Genomic DNA, 18910 nt, shown 5'->3' on the forward strand with positions numbered 1-18910 from the left:
TAATATTATAAAAATAATTTTAAAAAATAAAGTTTTAAAAAAATTATAACTAAAAATATTTTATTTACTCTACAAAGATAAAGGTTTTTTATTATTTTATTATTTTAAGTTTATTTGTATAATATAGAATAGAAAAAAGATTCAATTAACCATGGCTAGAATAATTACAAATTATTTTCACATCTTATTAGAATAAAAAAGAGCTTTTAGATTGAAGTTTTTAATGTCATTATTATTTTGGTAAAAATATCTTTATCTACTATTATTATATATAAGATACCAAAATAAATATACAAAAGCAGATCTATAAAATTGAAAATAAACTTCCATATTATTTTTTATTTTATTAATTAACATAATCCTTAAAACAAAATTATTTATTCTTAAAATATAACTTTGATATTTTTCTTTAAAAAATAAATATAAGCTAGAAATCTAAAATATTAAGATTAAAAAAAAAAAAAAAAAAAAAAAAAAAAAAAATTGCAAAGGTTAGAAAGAATGAATTTAATTTTAATATATTTGACTATTCAAATAGAATAGTATTTATTTTAATGATAAAAAAAATTAAGCCTTCTATATTTTAAAAAACACAAAAAATATTAAAATTAAATAAAAATAAATGAAGATGTATAGTTTTTTTTAAATCAAATATAGAAATTTATATAAATACTTTAAAAAATTGGTTATAAATGGATGTATAGAAGAAATAAATATTATTTTTCAAATATATATGAGAAGATAAAAGACCGAATTATTAAAAAAATAATAAGTTTAAAAAAAAGATATTTATCTTAATAATTTTTTTATAATAAAAATTATATCTCTCTCTCTCTCTTTCTCTCTCTGTATATATATATATATATATATATATATATAGTATTAGCAATAGTTATATAATATGATATGGAGTTTGAGTATTTAAACGTTATTATTACTTCCTTATATTGAAAGACATAAAAAATATCTATATGCACTAAGCCGAAATATTCAAAAGACTTAGAATGCAAAATCTTGTATAAAGAATTAAAGATAGTATATATTTAGTATTCTATATGCAAGTGTAGCAGAAAATTTTATGTACATACTAATATATATTAGACAAAATATCTTATATATTATAAGAATAAGAGCATATACATTGCAATTTCAAAGAAAAAATATCAAAAATTTATAAAAAAAAAAAAATTCATTACTAAAAAAGGTATTATAAAAATTCATCTTTTAATTTTTTTTATAATTTTTTTTAAAAAATATCAAAATATTGATGAATATGTATATTATAAAAAAAATTAATAAAAAAATTTATAAGAAGTTAAATCCTTATTATGATTAATATATTTATTTTAAAAACTTACAATATAATCTAAAACACCTATAACTATATGAATAAAAGTATATAATTGATATATGAGAAATTAAAGATGAAATTTGGTTAAAATGACTTGCTATTAAATTTGATTTGATACATATGAGCTCTCAATTATGCTCTATTTTTTATTTTATTTTATCCTTATTTTATGGTGATTGAAAAAGTTAGATTATGATTTAAATAAGCAAAATCTAGTTTTGTAGAGTTTTAAGGATTTATCATAGACTCTTTTAATTGATTCAATTAAGTTTTGCCTTCTAAAAGTTGTGCTTGAAATAGGAAAAAAAACAAAACAAAACAAAAATCAAGACCATATTATTACAGTGAGTGCACTCTTCAAAAGCATATTTTGCTCCAAATTGATGATGTTGTAGAGAATGAGATAATAATGCTCAGTGGCATTTTTTTTATTCTTTATTTTTTTATGAATTAATAATACATGTTCCAAAATTTATCTGTTGGATTTTAAGTAGCTAAAGGTCAAACATGATTTACAGATAGTTGAAAATGTGTATTAGACTTGTTGTAATAGACAGTTTTTGATCCACTGGATAATTTGACAAAAGCGGGGCATGTTTGTATAAATGAAGTGGTGGTTTTTGTTATCTATTCCAATTGTAGATTTGTATGTTTGTTTTTTTTTTTTCTTAGAAGTATTTGCATATATAAATTTCATTACAATTTTTTTGATATAAATAATTTTGTCATCATATTGTGGAATTAGATTGACACACTAATATGATACATGTTACTACTTCCAAAAAAAATTAAAAATTAAAAAGTTAAAAATTTAGTTGTATGAAGAGTTGAATTGTCATGAAATAATGGTTGTTGTCATTGTGTTTATAAAGATGTGATTATTTTTAATTAAGATTCTATTCATATTGGATATGGAAAAAATATGTTTCACATCATAGTAGTACATATCAAGTTGTCTTATTTGATTAATGTGTGTGTACACACATATATACAAACTCATAAATGAATAAACAATAAAAGAGTTCAAACATTGGAATGACAATGAGAATATGATACTAACTATCAATAATTTAATTGAATATTATAATTTTCTTCAATAAAAGGTTCTATATATATATATATATATATATATATTCTGATTTTCTTTTAAGTTTTAAATATAATTCCTTACAAAAAAGAACTTACTTGAAAATATTTTGATTTCTAGGCCACATTTTTTAGTTTATTAGTCATTCTAAACTTAATAATTTTGATACAAATATTATTCAATATAATTTATATTAAATATTTTCTAATTATTTTAAAAATCATATTAAAAATAATATGATTTGAGTTTTTATAATAAAAAAATATTAATAAAATTAATATATATCATAAAATTTAAAGTAAAATATAAGAAGTTCAAAATTTGGTATTTTATAATAGATATGGTTATTTCAAACCAATATCAAATTAAGAAAATTTTCTTTTATTTTCAACTAAATTTTTTATGAGTGGAGTGGAGATATGAATGGGGTAGGAATGGGATATGGTAGAAACAATGGCTTAGAATAATGTTGGGAATGGAGGTTGGGAAGAAGGGTGTGACTTTAATAAAATTGAGATGCGGCTATAACAACTCCTCGGACTTATATATATATATATATATATATATATCTTTAATAACATAATAATTTTTGATAATAAATTATTGATTCTTTAGTGTCTAGAAAATAATTTTAACTGATTTTTTCTTAAAATTCAAAAATATAGAAATCATAAAATAAAAATTAATTTAAAAATTAACAGAATTGCTACATAATATTTTTTTAATATAAGCATATTTTTTTTATTTGTTAAGACAAATATTTTCAATATAATTTGATACATCAATACATCAATATATATATATATATATATATATTTATCTTATTTAATTTTTATCTATGATTATTTCTTATTAATAAATTATAATCCTACATAATACTTAATTAGATATTACATGTATTTTTTCTAACTTCAAAGATAAGATATTATAAATGTATTAGTTAATTTATATTTTAAAAGACATAAAATCATACTTATTAGCTAATAAAATAATTTTTTATCAAAAAAATTATTAATATTATTTTAGAAAACTTTTTTTTAATAAGACCCTTTTTATTTACATCAATAGTTCATGCAATTTGTAGAAAATCAAATGCATATACTATAATAATTTTTTTTAAAGTATGACTAATGTTTTTTTTTTCATTTTTATCTTCTTTTTTATATAATTTTTTTATGTACTTAATTTTCATATATTAAGTAAATAATTTAAAATAATTTAAAATAATTTATACTTAATTTTTAAAAAAATGGATAATTTTATTAACAATAAGTTCCAATTTAATATAGTTTCATCCAATAAAATTCTTACAAGTTCTGTTTAGGTTAATCTTTTGACTTAATTCATACTATATATATATATATATATATATATATATTTTTAGAATATTAAATTTTTTTAAATTATACTTAGCTAAAATTTAAAAATATAAATATTTAAAAAAAAGTATGATCTTCTATTAAGTTCAAAATAATGTTAAAATACATAACAACTAATATATTTTTTTAAAAATTTAATTTCTTATTTTTTTTCTATTAAACCAATACTTTCTAAATATTATTACAATTTTTTAAAGATAAGTCTGTATGATTAGTTAACACTACAGTAAAAAAAATATTATTATGCTATTATTATTATTATTAGGTATTTTTAAAGCATCTAAAAGATATTCAAGTGAGTTTTTAATATTAAAAATAAGAAAATTTTATTTTTATTTTTAAAAATTAATTATAAATATAAAATTAAAATACATAAACTATTTCTTTTAAATTATATACTTTATAAAACAATGATTATAATCTAAGTTCTTGATACAAAATAAATAATAATATTTCTTTAGACAATAAATTGCAACATCTAATATTGAAGAATATAATTTAGGAATAAGATGTATTTTTCAAAAAAATATCAATATAAGGAAAAAACTAAGTTAAAAGTAAGAATTTTTTAATATTATTTATATGAATGTAAATATATTCAAAATCAAGACTATTATATTTATATGTTATATTTTTGTCTATTTAATATAGATAGAGTGTAGAAACCTTATCCACCATTTACAATGCCCTTATAGAGATTCTAAAGGAGAATAGGGTTATACTTCTACAATAAAAAAATAAAAAAAAAAAACCATTATATTTGGAAGGAATTTAAGATATTTCATAAATAATTTTTATAAGGTTTAGAAACTTTGGTATTTAATTTAATAGAATTGCAATTATATATGTCTTTAATTATATCTTAATAAAATATTTCTATTGTATGTATGTATATATAGTTTTTTATATATAATTTATTTTAAAAAATAAAATAAAGATAATTACGTATATTTATTTATTTATATATATATATATATATATATATATAAACTTCTAGAACAATCATCTTGTTGAATTGCTGAAGGTGTAATAAATAATATATAATAATTTGAAGAATAAAAAGAATAATAATTAAAAAAATTGTACATACAAGATTTGAATCAAAACAATAACCAAAATTCTCTAAAGTTTTTTGAAAAGATTTATATAATCTTCATCTACCTTCTTTGTTTATCCTATATCAAATATTATTTTTAGATTTTTCTTAAAATATTTTAAAATATTTAAAATAAATTAAGGATGTATAGATCTTTTATAGGTATTTTGAAAAGATTGTAAAAATAATATTAATAATAAAAATAATGAAATAAAAAAAATATAACATGAGGTTATAAAAGATTCTTAAAGACAGTTAAATATTTTTAAAAACATTTAAAGAACTAGCTTGTTTTGGAATCTATTAGAAAGTTTTTAGTATTTTAAAGACCTCTAGTAATCTATAAAATTATTCAAATAACTAATAGCATTTGGAAGATTGTAGGAAATTCTTTAAAAGCAAAAAAAAGTTGTTGAGGATTTTGACAATCAAATATTTTATATGTTAATAAGAAATATAGCTTATGGAGTTTTGTTTAGTTTAATGTGTGTATTTTTGGAAGTATTATTTTTTAGGAATATTCAGTTTTATTAAAATGAAAGTTAAAATTTTAAATATCTTAGATTTTATATATGCTAATGTATATTTCTTCTATAAATTGATCAAATCAATGATAGATTAATCATTAATATTACAATCAATGATTAATAAAAAAAATTAAATGTCTCAGTTTTCATATCAGAATATAGAATAAAAAAAAAAGGGCAGAGAACGGTGGTAAAAATTATAAACTAGTGAGGTTGATGCAAATAATGTTGCTAAGTGATTTAGCAAATAACATATTCTAAAAGGTATTGTGATTCTTTTAGTCTTTGTCTTATGGTACAGCATGCTTTTTGTCTTGGAGTTGTTGCTTCTGCATATTCTTCATTTTCTTATTAGGATAATTTTTTAATTTGCAATCTTGCCATGGTTACAAAGCATCATGCTATGTTTTTGAAAAGGCGTACATTGTAAAGTAGTAAATAGAACACTGCATGAATGGCTTTAAAACAAACTATACATTATACTGATATAAGGATTTGTGACAAGGGAGATCATGAATTTTTTGGACATCTCATACATTCAACTCAAACAAATTCCCTCCATTTATTTCCCTTAATAGCACCATTAATATTTTATCTGAAGTGAGCATTTGTGATTTTGTCCTCACATTTGAGGATGTGAGTAAGAGGCAAGCACACACATAATCCAAGATTATAGTTTAATTTACACACCTCTTTTCTTAAAGGCAACTGGATGAATGTAACTTCATGCTATACTAATATAGGAATACTATTGATCTCGACTGTTTCATCCTCAATACCAATTCACCAACAGGTGGGTGAGGAGTGTTTGTCTTCCATCATTGTGGGTCCGTATATACATTGTACTCACACACACATAACAATTGTATACAGAAATCCCAAGGCAGAAGCATAACAAGATGCTGTTTTTTAGACTCCAAACCAATAATTTAAAAAGGGCAATGGGAGAATGATTGCATTAGTTTCCCCCTTGAATGGAAAGAATTTGCAACAAAAATAAAGTAAAGTTAAAACTAGACATGGACACAGGCTTTTATTCTCTGGAATTTCATCTCAGCTGTACCTCAAGTGGGACAAGCTTTTGTGGCAATTGGTCAATTAAACTTGGACAAGTCCATGTGCTTGGACAACAAAACCTGGACAATGCTTCTGAAAAGAGAGAGGCCCATTCCAGGAAACAAGAAGGCATTAGAAGCTGGAAAAGTGTGAGAAAGCTAAGACATGAATCACAATTTCAAGGGGCCACAACTACAGCAGGGACAAACTTAAACATGGAGTGCAGTAGACCAGCCACAATTTTGACTGAAACCATCACCTGAGGGGCCTTACAAGACACTAGAAAGTAGTGAAGTACATACAATGCTAATTAAAACAAATTGTGAATGTTTGAATCATTTTTAATGCAAAACATAAAAGTAGAAGAAAATTTATTAAATTTTTTGTGTTGATTTTATTAGAGACTTAGACAAGAGGAGATCCATGACATGATATCTCTTCATAATTGTTGGTAAAATCTCAAGTCAAAAGTTATTTTTTTTTAATCTACCACAATATTGTGAGCAAATAGAGAAAAATATATGGTTGTTACAAAAACAACTAAATAAGTAATGTGGTTAAAGATATTTGATAGTAAGCACAATTTCAGTAAAATTAGACTTTACAACATAGTAAAAGTTGAAGCATTATGTATTTGGAAAAAAAATCAAATACATCGTTTCAGAGCAAAACACACAAACATTTGATATTATTGCATATGAAATATTATTATCAATAGTATGATGATTTTCACTAATAAAAAGAAAGATATAAGAATGAATGTAAAAAATTATGTTAATAAAACTAGTAGTATTTTATTTTTTTAATTTCTCACTTATTAAATAAGTTTGTTGGAAAAACATACATTAAGATGTAGTACAAAATAGAATGATGGTTAGTTAATATATAAAATATATGCTATATTTATTGGATGTTTCAAATATTTTTTAGGAATGTTTTAAAGGTTTGGTAACCTTAGTGCTTGTTATGATAAAATCACAATTATTTTTTTGTTCACTTAAATCTTGGTAAAAACAACAATATATTGTGTTAAATTCTTTGTGCATCTATGATTTTGTGTCTACTTTATTTTGTGTATATTTTGTTCCATTAAAACATCAATTATCTCAAATATTTGTATATAAAAATTATTTTTATGTTTGTATAAAACTTGTAATTAGAATTATATATTTTTTTAAATTAGAATATTATTCTTTAGAAACAATAGATTTATTGTTTTTTATTTTTCTTTTGATGTATAATATATATTAAAAAAATTATTATTTCTCATTGATATTTCAGAGAACCATTTTAAGAATTAAAAATGAATAAATTTTATAAATTATATTATACATCTTTTAGAAGTTTATAGATGCAACATATATTGTCAAAAATAAATTGAAATGGTTGTATATCTTAATTTTTTGTTGCCTAACATATAATTTACCAATAAATATTAATAATTTATGGTCTTTAAAATAAAAAATTTAAGGTATAAAATAATAATAATAATAATAATACACTTAAAAGATATAAAATGTATAGAAATTTATAAAAATAAGAAGTAAAAATAGTTTAAAAGATGAAATTTAAGCATCTTTGCTCTTGTGAATGTATTATATGATTGTAAAGTAGTTTCTGGAAATTTTTACATTTATTCCTATTAATAATTTATAGAAACCAACTTTATAGTTTAATATAGCTAAGTTTGTGATATTTTTGAAGAAACTTAGGTAATGTGCATGCATATAAAATACCATTTAAGTGTAAAAGCAATCCTTATTTAGTTCTGATATTTTTGGAGTTAAATTTTTTCTTACAAATATGTTTTGTTAGATTTATATAAGGCGTGAATAAATAAACATTAAGTATATTTTACAGAATTCATCCTAACTTCTGAATATTTAATTTATTCAAAAAAATTATACAAAAAAAATTAATTAAAGATATTTTAGATTTCAAAAAATAAGATTTTTTCAATGTCAATTAGTTCAGTATTAGACTTTGTATTATTTTACTTCAAAAATGCTCTTTTTTCTAATATATATAATTTCTATTTTTTCAATTTTTATTTTTTTTCAAAACAAATTCAATAAAAAAAAACACACACAAATAATTCCTCTATTTAAAATTTTAAGAATGAATATACAAAAAAATTATACACCTAATTTTATGTTTTTTATCTAAGATTTTTTTACTATATATATATATATATATAATTTATTAGTGTTTCAATTTTTTTAATTGAAGTGTGTGATATATATATATATATATATATATATATACATCAGAATAAACATATACACAAATTTGAAAAATAATTAAAATATAAGATGAATCAAAATGAAATCTCCTATGTTTTATAAAATCAAGAAAACACTCTGTCATTTACAAAATTTATAGAATTTTCTTTCAAAGAGAATAACTTGTTAACTTTGCATGCTTATGACTTATGATAATTGTATAATATTTTATAAAATAAAGAAACAACATATTACCTTATTATTGTATTATAGTTTAGATCTTATTCAATTAATATAATCCATAAGAAGAATTTAAGAAAATATGACTATCTTTCATACTCTTGAATAAATAATAACTAATTAAATAATTATAGAAAAATATTATATGTGAAATTACCGAATTATAATATTAATTTTATAAAACATAAAATAATAAATATTGGTATTATTATTTAATTTAAAAATAAAAAGATAGTAGTTTATAAGTGCTAAATACTTTTTAGCAGCTACATTAATATGTGGCATGTAGATTTTGTTTTTAAATTAATATTACTTTGGTATATAATAATATTAAACCGATTCTCTCTTAAGAATTCAAAATTTTCTTAATTCTCAAATATTTTAAATATATTTAGATATTCTATTTTAAAATGATAAGTGATATATGAAAACAGTTGTATAAAATTAAAATTTTAAAATTTTCTCAATTTTTTTAATAAAAATAATTTGATATTATATTTTTGAAATTAAATATCAAATGTTATAGAATGTAGTGCATAATATTATACTTATTTTTTGTATTCAATGTAACTTAATATTATTATAGTAATAATATTAAGCATTTATAATAGTAATTATAAATTATCAGTGTTTAAAATATTTAGTTAGTTACAATAAAAGGTAATAAAATCTATTGAAAATTCATTAAACGATTTTAGACCAAATATATCAATATGTTACATAAAAACACAATTAAAAGTGTGATGAAAGAATGGAGATTCATTGAAAAAAATTACTTAATTAGATATTTATTTGTATATATAAACATATATAAGAGTAATACATGGATGCTTTTGAGCTTGTGGCAAAGTCTTAAAAACAGCATGGCTAATGTCGAAAAAACATTGTAAGGATTTATGCATGCTTGTAAGTTATTTGTAAAACTATTTTCGTAAAAAGAGATTCTAGGTGAAACTTAAGCTATAACAAATACCAAGCAAAGTAATAAATTTGTGAATTCTTCAAATGGTCAATATTGCAAAAAGCCCATATGTACAAAGTACTTTGTAAAAAATCTAAAATCACAATGATAATATCTGATATTTTAAATTTAATTCAGATATCACTTCATTTTTCAAATGCTAGTTTTGTGTTTATTAAACTGAAAATTTGTAAGTTATTTGCTATAAATTTTACGTCCTGAAGTATTTTATATATCTACACATGTTATGTGATTTTGATCATTTTAATTAAGTTTAACTTTAATACAAAACTTTAATTAGGAGTTAAAGTTCACACCCCGCTCAATCCCGAATGCTCGTCCCATTAGTGTGAACTAGCTCTGTTCAGGATATTTTGAGACTTGTTGAGCGCCATGAGAAATGGTCTCGTGACAGGTTTGAATCCTTAAAAGCTTTGCACGACTCTGGCTGTTAGACTCCCGCTCAAGCATAGTCGTGCACTTCAGCACCTGTGGCTGCTCTCTCTACTTGTAGCCCGCCCTACGTCACGTAACATTGCCTCTCTTTGCAACAAAATATTGCCGGAATAACATTGCAGCACCGTCATTTGTCCCGCCGGACACAGCCTAACATGAATTGTGAAGTGATCGATTTTTTGTGTGCTTTTCGTCGGTTGATTGATTTCGAATAGGCGTTTGGGTGTACTGACTAGCTGCCGGACTTGATATCTATTAGGATTGGAGGATCGGACGTTGAAAGGTTTCAGAATGTCGCTGTATGTATCGAAAATGCTGGTTTAAAGTCATGCATTTCATCACTAGAAATGTAGGACGTATGGAAGATCACCTGACAGCACGGCGGATTCCGCAATATTGTGCTGGCTATTAATTTTACCGGTATCGCTTTGAGAATTAACGCAGACGCTATCTGCTGGTAGTTACGCACACAAGTGTCGTGAATATTTTTTCCGTGGCTAGATCTGAACTTGAAACAAGTCGTAAAGATGCAGAGAGGCTTTAGTGCTCAGGGCTGCCGTTTAGTGGTCGAATCACAGCAGTAAACAATTGGAGATCGTTTTCCAGGTTTTCGTCCTTCCAGATTGATTACCCCGGTTTCACGGCTCTGTGCACAAAGGGCTGGTGCCACTTTATCTTTTGGTGAATTTAATAATTTTGGTTGGAGCGCATAGCTTGTACGCATTTATAAAATTGAACCATGTGAGAACCAGTGAGAAGTCAGGTAGGAATCCGCTTATATGCCAAAAGCTTTAGACTCATTGAAAAATGACTCACACTGTTAATTGTTCTATCTGACTATATCAGCATATTGCCACTCATTGCTTGTTGGAGCAGGGGATTATTTGAAGTTTGGCGTCGTCAAGCAGATTCTTCCCAGTCAGAAGGAAACGGAATGGACCTTCGGACGTTCTTACATAAGTGAGCGTTTAGAAATAGCTTGACAACGCTCATCTGGATCGTTCTGGGAGTCGTTCTCAGTATCTTGTTGAGAGCTCCGAGTGTTAGAACAGTGAAATGTGTGGCAAAATGGTCTTCATTATTTTTCTGTTGATGCCGCTTCTTCTTTATACATCGAACGTTTCCTGTGGAAGCCACCACCACCACCACCACCACCATCCTTCGTATGCAATTTCATCTTTGGCTTCGAACGATACTACGAAGCACATCCATTTTACGGTATGGTGCTGTTCGAGAGTTTACCTGGACTTGGAATCGATTTTAATTAAGCTGTGAGGTTGGAATGTAAATTGTTTGATTATCAAACTTTCCTATGGCCTATGCGAAAGAGTGAAATAATGTTGAGATCCAGCAAGTTCATTCACGACAGTAGTTTAACTTTACCGTTGACTATTGTCCTCCAACCTCGCATCTCACATGCTGTTGCCAGTAAAATAAATGTTTCGAATCTTATGATCGCTCAGCTCGTGAGATCCAGCCTCGATTTGTATCTCTGCCTCACGAACTGGACATATGTTGTAGGTTGGTTATATCAACGTTCGACGCCTGAACACTACCAAGCGCTTGATAGCTGTGAACGGGAAATTTCCAGGTCCTCCTGTCTATGCTTATGAAGGCGACCGATTGATAATCAAAGTCACTAATAACATAACTGAAGATGTTGCAATCCATTGGTAAGTGTGAATTCACTTGAGTCTGTGAACTTGTTTTAGGTGCTTCTTGAAACTTAGTCCATTTCTAAAACCCTGCGTGAATGACATTCGAAATGAGTCGATCGGCATTTGTTTTAGCTCACAACAGCAGACAGAAAGGGTGCTTGCAAATATTCAAGACCGCTGTTCTCACATGAACAAACGAAGTGAAAAGAAATCGTCACTTAGTTTGTATTGCGGTGCCGATTTGCTAAGGTTGAGTCCAACTATCAGCTTAACTAGTGAAATTTTGACAAAATTCATCCGCTACGAATTCTTATTGAATTGAGTTTTGAAAATAATCAATGACGATTTTTTTGTTTTGTTTTTGATTTGCCGTAACCTTGAAGTAGATTGAACAGGATTTGAGTAAATAATTGATTTGAGAAAATAATGGAGTTGAGTGATCAAGTGTGCAGGAAATGAAATGAGTCAATTGAGCTGGATCCCTCTATGATATTATCGTTGTGTAAAATAATGGATACATAGATTGATGCAACAACACTTTCTTCTGTGCAGGCATGGGGTTCGACAATTTCTATCATGCTGGGCAGATGGAACTGCCTACATCACGCAATGCCCAATAAGGTCAGGAAAGTCATATAATCATGACTTCACAATTACTGGCCAAGTAGGCACTCTCCTCTGGCACGCTCATATCAGCTGGTTGCGCTCAACTCTGCATGGAGCCATCGTGATTTTGCCTAAGCCAGGTGTACGACATCCATTTGATCCTCAGCCTGATTATGCCGTTCCAATAATATTTGGTACATCTCCTCCTCTATCTCTGTGAACGGATCACTGTGACTGCGACACTCCTGGTTTTCATATTCAATGTTGGAACCACAGAATACGCCTTTAGTCACCAACTATCGCAGTCTCAGCCTGTTTAGATTATAACTATTCTAGGTCACAATCGTACCTAATTTATGGTAAGAATGTAATTCAACTATTTCGATCGATCTTGTTGATTAACAAAGGCTATGTCAAATCAGCTTTCTGTGAGTACACGTTGAGCATTTGAACCTGTGCGGCCACTCTGAGAATATTGAGACTAGCTGTTAAGGGTAGGATGCCAACATATACGATGTTCGATTCCAGCTTAACAAATACGACTTAAATCATGTTTTGGGCTGTCATAGACTCCTGAAAAGATAAGTTCCTCTAAATTTTGATAAACATTCCTAGTCGACTCTTGTAGGTGAATGGTGGAATGGAGACACTCAGCTCGTGGAGGAAAACGCTATGAGAAAAGGGTCTGCTCCTAATGTCTCTGATGCTGCAACTATTAATGGCTACCCCGGACCTCTTTACAAGCATTCAAGGCCACGTATGTGCAGTTTCATTTCACCATATCTATTGTGTAAACTGACTTATAGAATTTGCCGCCTCTTAGTGCCAGGGGACTCTCTATGGCCTTCACACCCGTTTTGAAAAACCAAGTACATGTTGAAGTTCAACTCTGGATCAAAATTTGGTATAAATCACGCTGATTGAAACGTCGTTGTAACTGGAAACCAATCGCTCATCAGCTGTAATTGAAGGTGCAAAAAGTATCTCCGATTTGTCAGTTGCAGCAGTATATTTTGTAATTTTCTTTACTCATGTCTGCAGATGATATCTTCACGCTGAACGTCGTCCCCGGAAAAACTTACCAACTTAATCTCGTGAATTCAGCTTTGGAGGTTTCCTATTACTTTGCTGTAGCAAATCACTCATTGACAGTTGTGGCATTGGACGCCTCTTATGTGCGACCATACACGACAGACTTCATTTATCTGTCACCGGGACAAACAGCTGACGTTCTTCTGTCGACAAATATGACCAGAGGAAGGTATTATATGGCAGCAACAGTATTCTCAGTCGTGCCCCTGAAGGATCTGGGTATTCCAATGAACACAACCACCGCACTACTGAAGTACCCTGATTATCGATCCTCTGTTGCCCCAATACTTCCAGAACTACCAGATCATAACGATACGGGTCCCCGGCAGAATTTCATAGACAATCTGAGAAGTATTAATATCACCCGGGAGCAGAATCCTGTGCCGCTTGCTGTTGACCGGCATTTGATGTTTACGGTTGGTTATGCACTTGAGCCAAACAACACTTGCTCACCGTATGCTCTTTGCCAAGGAGTCAACCACAGCAGATTCTCAGCGGCGGTGAACAACATTTCATTTGACAATCCATGGAACACCTCGCTGCTGCAGGCATTTTTCTTGAATCAGCCCGTCAGAAGTTTGTTCATTGGTTTTCCTAATAAGCCAATTAATGTTTACAACTACACAGGAACTGTACCTGCAAACACCACTCCAAGACACTCTACTAAAGTGGTAACCCTCAACTTCGGTGACAATGTGCAACTTGTTCTTCAAGACACCCTTCTTTTAGAATACGATGTCCATCCATTTCATCTCCATGGGCACAATTTTTATATTGTCGGAGAGGGCTATGGAAATTACGACTCAGTGTTGGACCCTTTGACCTTTAATCTCATTGATCCTCCTCAGCGTAACACAGCAGGCGTTCCAGCTGGTGGTTGGATTGCAATCCGGTGGACAGCTAACAACCCAGGTGCATATTGACAATGTTTTCTCTTGAATTTTTGGCATATTCTCCAACCACAACTTCACATTACCTGCATTGAGTTGGTGCTACTGATGCATATTATTCTCGCTCACTCAGCAGAATTCGTCAATTTCTATGGCAATGTTTATGTTTTTGTGTGAGCATGATGGATTTCCGTCTAGCATCATTCAATGAAGACAGTTTGCATTTGAGACGTCTCATCTGTCAATACTATAAAATCTGACTTAGATTAATGTCAAGTATCCTTTTTCATGTTTACAGGCGTGTGGCTCTTGCATTGCCACCTGGAAATGCATCTTTCTTGGGGAATGGAAATGGCGTTCGTAGTGAGGAATGGAGACGGGGTTAATGAAACATTGCCTGGTCCTCCTTCTGATTATCCTCATTGCATAAAACACAACTCAACTCCGCATTAATCGTTAAGGATGTTCTCCTGGACTTGCATGGAGCTGAGTTCCTTACGACCAATTCATGAAATTAATAACATCAGGCTCCGTGATCTTGTAGCGCGGTATTGTGGTAGTTTTTCTCATTACATAATTAGCCATGACATCTATACCTTAGAATGTTTCATACGCTTCTGCGGTCCTTTGCAGCTTACACTTTGTCAAGCAAGAGCTGATGGTAGAGTATAGACTGTCAGGCAATCTTAACAGTCGACCAGGTTGGAGAAAGAGGTGTCTTTCAGTCCCAATCCCCTAGCTTCTATTCGTGTTGTTTGTCGATTTTCTCGAATTTCTTCAGCTTGGTGCCTAATATTTTCACGGTGCATAATAGATAGATTCAACACCTATTTGATCTTGTGGAATAATACGTATACATTCTGGTACTTGCCCGCCAGAGTTGATCTCGTCTCATCGTGGCTATTCACTTCTTCTCTGAGTTCACAGGTTTCGATCTTCGATCGATGTCAGAACGATAACAAATTCCGGCATCTCGTTTAAACTCTCAGAAGGTAGCAAATGATTAGAAGCTCTAGCTTTTTCATTCCCTTTCAGAGACAGCACGGTGTGTACTCCAATTGAAGCAGTAGTGAAGTGATATGACAATCTAATCAGACATCTATCCTTTTTTCTTCTTTTTATCATGGAATAGTTTGGGCGTTCACTTTCAGTCCATGTCCAGTGGCATAAATAAAGCTGCGCATTAACCTCACAAGATTAATAGATTGATTGACTGAGTTAAGATTGGATAACAATCATATTCAACAAATTCTTCAACATTTGTTTATAGCCCCGTACCAATCAAACATAGCACTAGGAGCTCGCAAAGAGAGCCTTTCGTTTGATAGTCTCTGTGTGTATCCCTGTCACTAATTACGTACAACGCCATTTGCTACACATAAATTAAAAAATAAAAAAGGGATAAGGAAAAGAAAAAGTGAATAAATAGACAACGAGAACACTGTCAGTATTGTGCTATATCCTGAAGATTTGAGTATCAAAGTTACCTAGGAAGTTCAACCGAGGATCCTGAAATAAGACCCTAAGCATGTGAAAAATATATTCTTAAAAAGAACAATCAACACATGACCTTCAATTGGTCTATAATTACAGGCACTGTTTTGCAATGGTCAAAAACATCAATACAGATGCTCATCGTATCTAATTGAGATAGCAAAAGTCCTCCTCAAATTGCCATTGTATGTTCAGTGACTGGAGCACTGTGGAAGTTACCCAAACTGGCCATTTCTAGTTTAACAACCTTGGCAAGATCCAAGTGATATTTAGCTTGCAAATCATGCTACATGTCTTCAACAAAACTGGTCCAAGAATTATTTAGAAATTTTACATGAATATTCTTTCTGGAAACATATACCACAGTACTTTAAATTTGAATGTGCATACTCAACAATGGTGCAAACTTATACAAAACATGTGCTTTTGTTTATTGTTTTATGTTTTTCAAAAACAATCATTTAGAATTCATGTAAGAACATTTCACAAATCAAATTCCAAAAGAATATCCTAAAATTTTTTAGATGATCTACAATCTTAAATTATTTCTTAATAATCTTTAAAAATGTTTAAAGCCTTTTGGATACTTTATAGGCTTATAAAATCTTTTATTGTTGTTAGAAAGATTCTAAGAACCTTCTATGATCTCTTAGAAACTTTTATAGACTTCTATTACTACAAGAGAGTTTTTTTTAGTATTCTAAAAATATCCTTAATATATTCTTTATGCTTCTAGGATATTCTAAAGGATTTAGAACATCTTCTAAAATTTTACGTAGAATCTAGATAATATAGTATAAGTAAGGAGGTAAAAAAAGAAGTGTCTCAATATTTCTAACACAAGTTTTGGAGCAATTTAAGTATTGTTTTGTTCCTAGTCTTATTTCTAATTTTGTTTCTTATCTTGTATTTTTTATTTAATATATATATAATAATAATAATAATTATTATTATTATTATTATTATTATTTTGGTTTGTTGTCTTTGTATTCTTAATATTCAAATTGAGACTCTACATTGTATTTTTGACAAATGTGCATTATGTATATTACTTCTTATTATTGCAAATTTATTATTTATTGGAAAATTTTACTAACCTTAATTGTTGTGTATTAATAATGATTTTTTTCAAAAAGCCTCCAAGATTCTTGAAATTTTTTCTTTTTCTTTTTTTAGATTCTTTTTATAATTCTTATTTTAAATAATTCATATTTTACTTTGAATGCTTGGTGCCACTATTAAACATAGTTACTACATTTGATAGAATACAAAATATGTTATTTTAATATAGTTATAAAGACATCCCAAATGATCAATTGACAAGATGGTATTCTTGCTCTAGTATAGAACATTATCAATGTTTGAATGAATCTATCAACTAACTTATGCAAAATATAGATCCAAAATTTGTTGCAAATATTATTTGACGAAACTTAGAATTTATCAACTTATAAAATAATTTGACCACTCTTCATGAAATTTATTGTCCAAAAGAGTAAATAATACAATGGTGTTGTAAAAACTAACCTTAGAATGCACTAAGTATCAAGTTGTAGAAGAATTTAAATTTACTTTGAAGTTTGATGTATAACCCAAAATAATGCATAAAGTATTTAGAAACACCCTTTGGCATCCTTAAATAATAGAAGTAAGTTAACAACTAACTTAAGTACTTTCTATAAAACTTAGAAAAATCCTAAATAAATCTTATTACATTCCAATCAATTTAAAAATAATCCTTAAATAAAATTTAATATACTTTGATTAAATACTAATTAAATTCTGATCTAATTCTAAAATAATTTTAATTAAATATTAATTAAATCAAAATCAAATCCTAACCAAATTCTAATCTAATTTTAATCTAATCTTAATCAAATTCTAAACATTAAACCAAATCTTAATAGAATCCTAATGAAACTCAAAATCCTCAACAAATTCTAATCACAATCTAATAAAAACTTAAACTTTAAATCAAATCCTAATAAAATTCCAATTAAATTTTAAATCCTAAACCAAATCCTAATAATATTCTAATAAAATCTTAAATCCTAAACCAAATCTTATTAAAATCCTAATGATACTTTAAACCCTAAAAAAATTCTAATCAATTCCTAATAAAATCCTAAAACCTAAAGAAATTATAACAAAATCTTAATAAAATCCTAAATTCTAAACAAATCCTAACCAAATCCTATAGTAGATTAAAACTTCATAACTAATAATTTAATAATTTCTTTTAATTCAAAATTTTTAAACTTCTTCATTACTTAGTTAAAAACAAGCACAAATAATTTGAAGTAGATTAAAGTTACCAAATAAAAGTTTAATTTCATAATCTATTTGGGTATCAAAATGCATTTTTGTCCAACCTTGATACCAATCTTTTGATAACAATATTTCTTAATTTCTCGATTCAATTGCTTTTAAAAAATTCACAATTTTTGGAAATCAAGTTTGATAGTAGTATGTAAACTTTTAACTCAATCAAATTGATAGATTCCTAAAAACCTTAAAAACCATCATTGGTCATCCAAACTCCAATTTTTTAAACCTCAATACTCTTAAATTTTAATAACCTTCAAATAAATTATTTGATCAAGCTCAACCTTACAAAATATAACACAATTATATTTAAAAAACCAAAAAAATCTATTTGTAGATTATTTAACAATCACACAAAATTTTCTAAAGTATAAACCCTTTATATTTTTCAAAAAATCAAAGTCACCTCAAAACAATTTTGGATTTGAAAAGCTTTTGCAAAGTCATTATAAAATCAAATTTCTCTAAAT

The 18910-nt window shown here is 27.4% G+C and overlaps 1 protein-coding gene across 2 annotated transcripts; it reads left to right on the forward strand.

Moving 5' to 3' along the window:
• Positions 1–10334: 10334 nt before the first annotated feature.
• Positions 10335–15816, forward strand: LOC112283384 (putative laccase-11). 2 transcript variants are annotated; one of them, XM_090250953.1, is made up of 7 exons: positions 10335–11138; positions 11252–11593; positions 11897–12048; positions 12586–12833; positions 13268–13396; positions 13681–14643; positions 14920–15816. In XM_090250953.1, exons 2-7 carry the CDS (start codon positions 11432–11434, stop codon positions 15072–15074), a joined length of 1809 nt encoding a protein of 602 aa, XP_090107079.1. In that variant the 5' UTR covers positions 10335–11138; positions 11252–11431; the 3' UTR covers positions 15075–15816. The 2 variants fall into 2 exon arrangements, with proteins under 2 accessions (XP_090107079.1, XP_024377771.1); XM_024522003.3 differs by having other exon boundaries at positions 10335–10981.
• Positions 15817–18910: the final 3094 nt, after the last annotated feature.

This window comes from Physcomitrium patens, chromosome 6 (genome assembly GCF_059467195.1).
Source record: "Physcomitrium patens ecotype Gransden chromosome 6, ASM5946719v1, whole genome shotgun sequence".
NCBI classification, from domain to species: Eukaryota; Viridiplantae; Streptophyta; class Bryopsida; order Funariales; family Funariaceae; genus Physcomitrium; species Physcomitrium patens.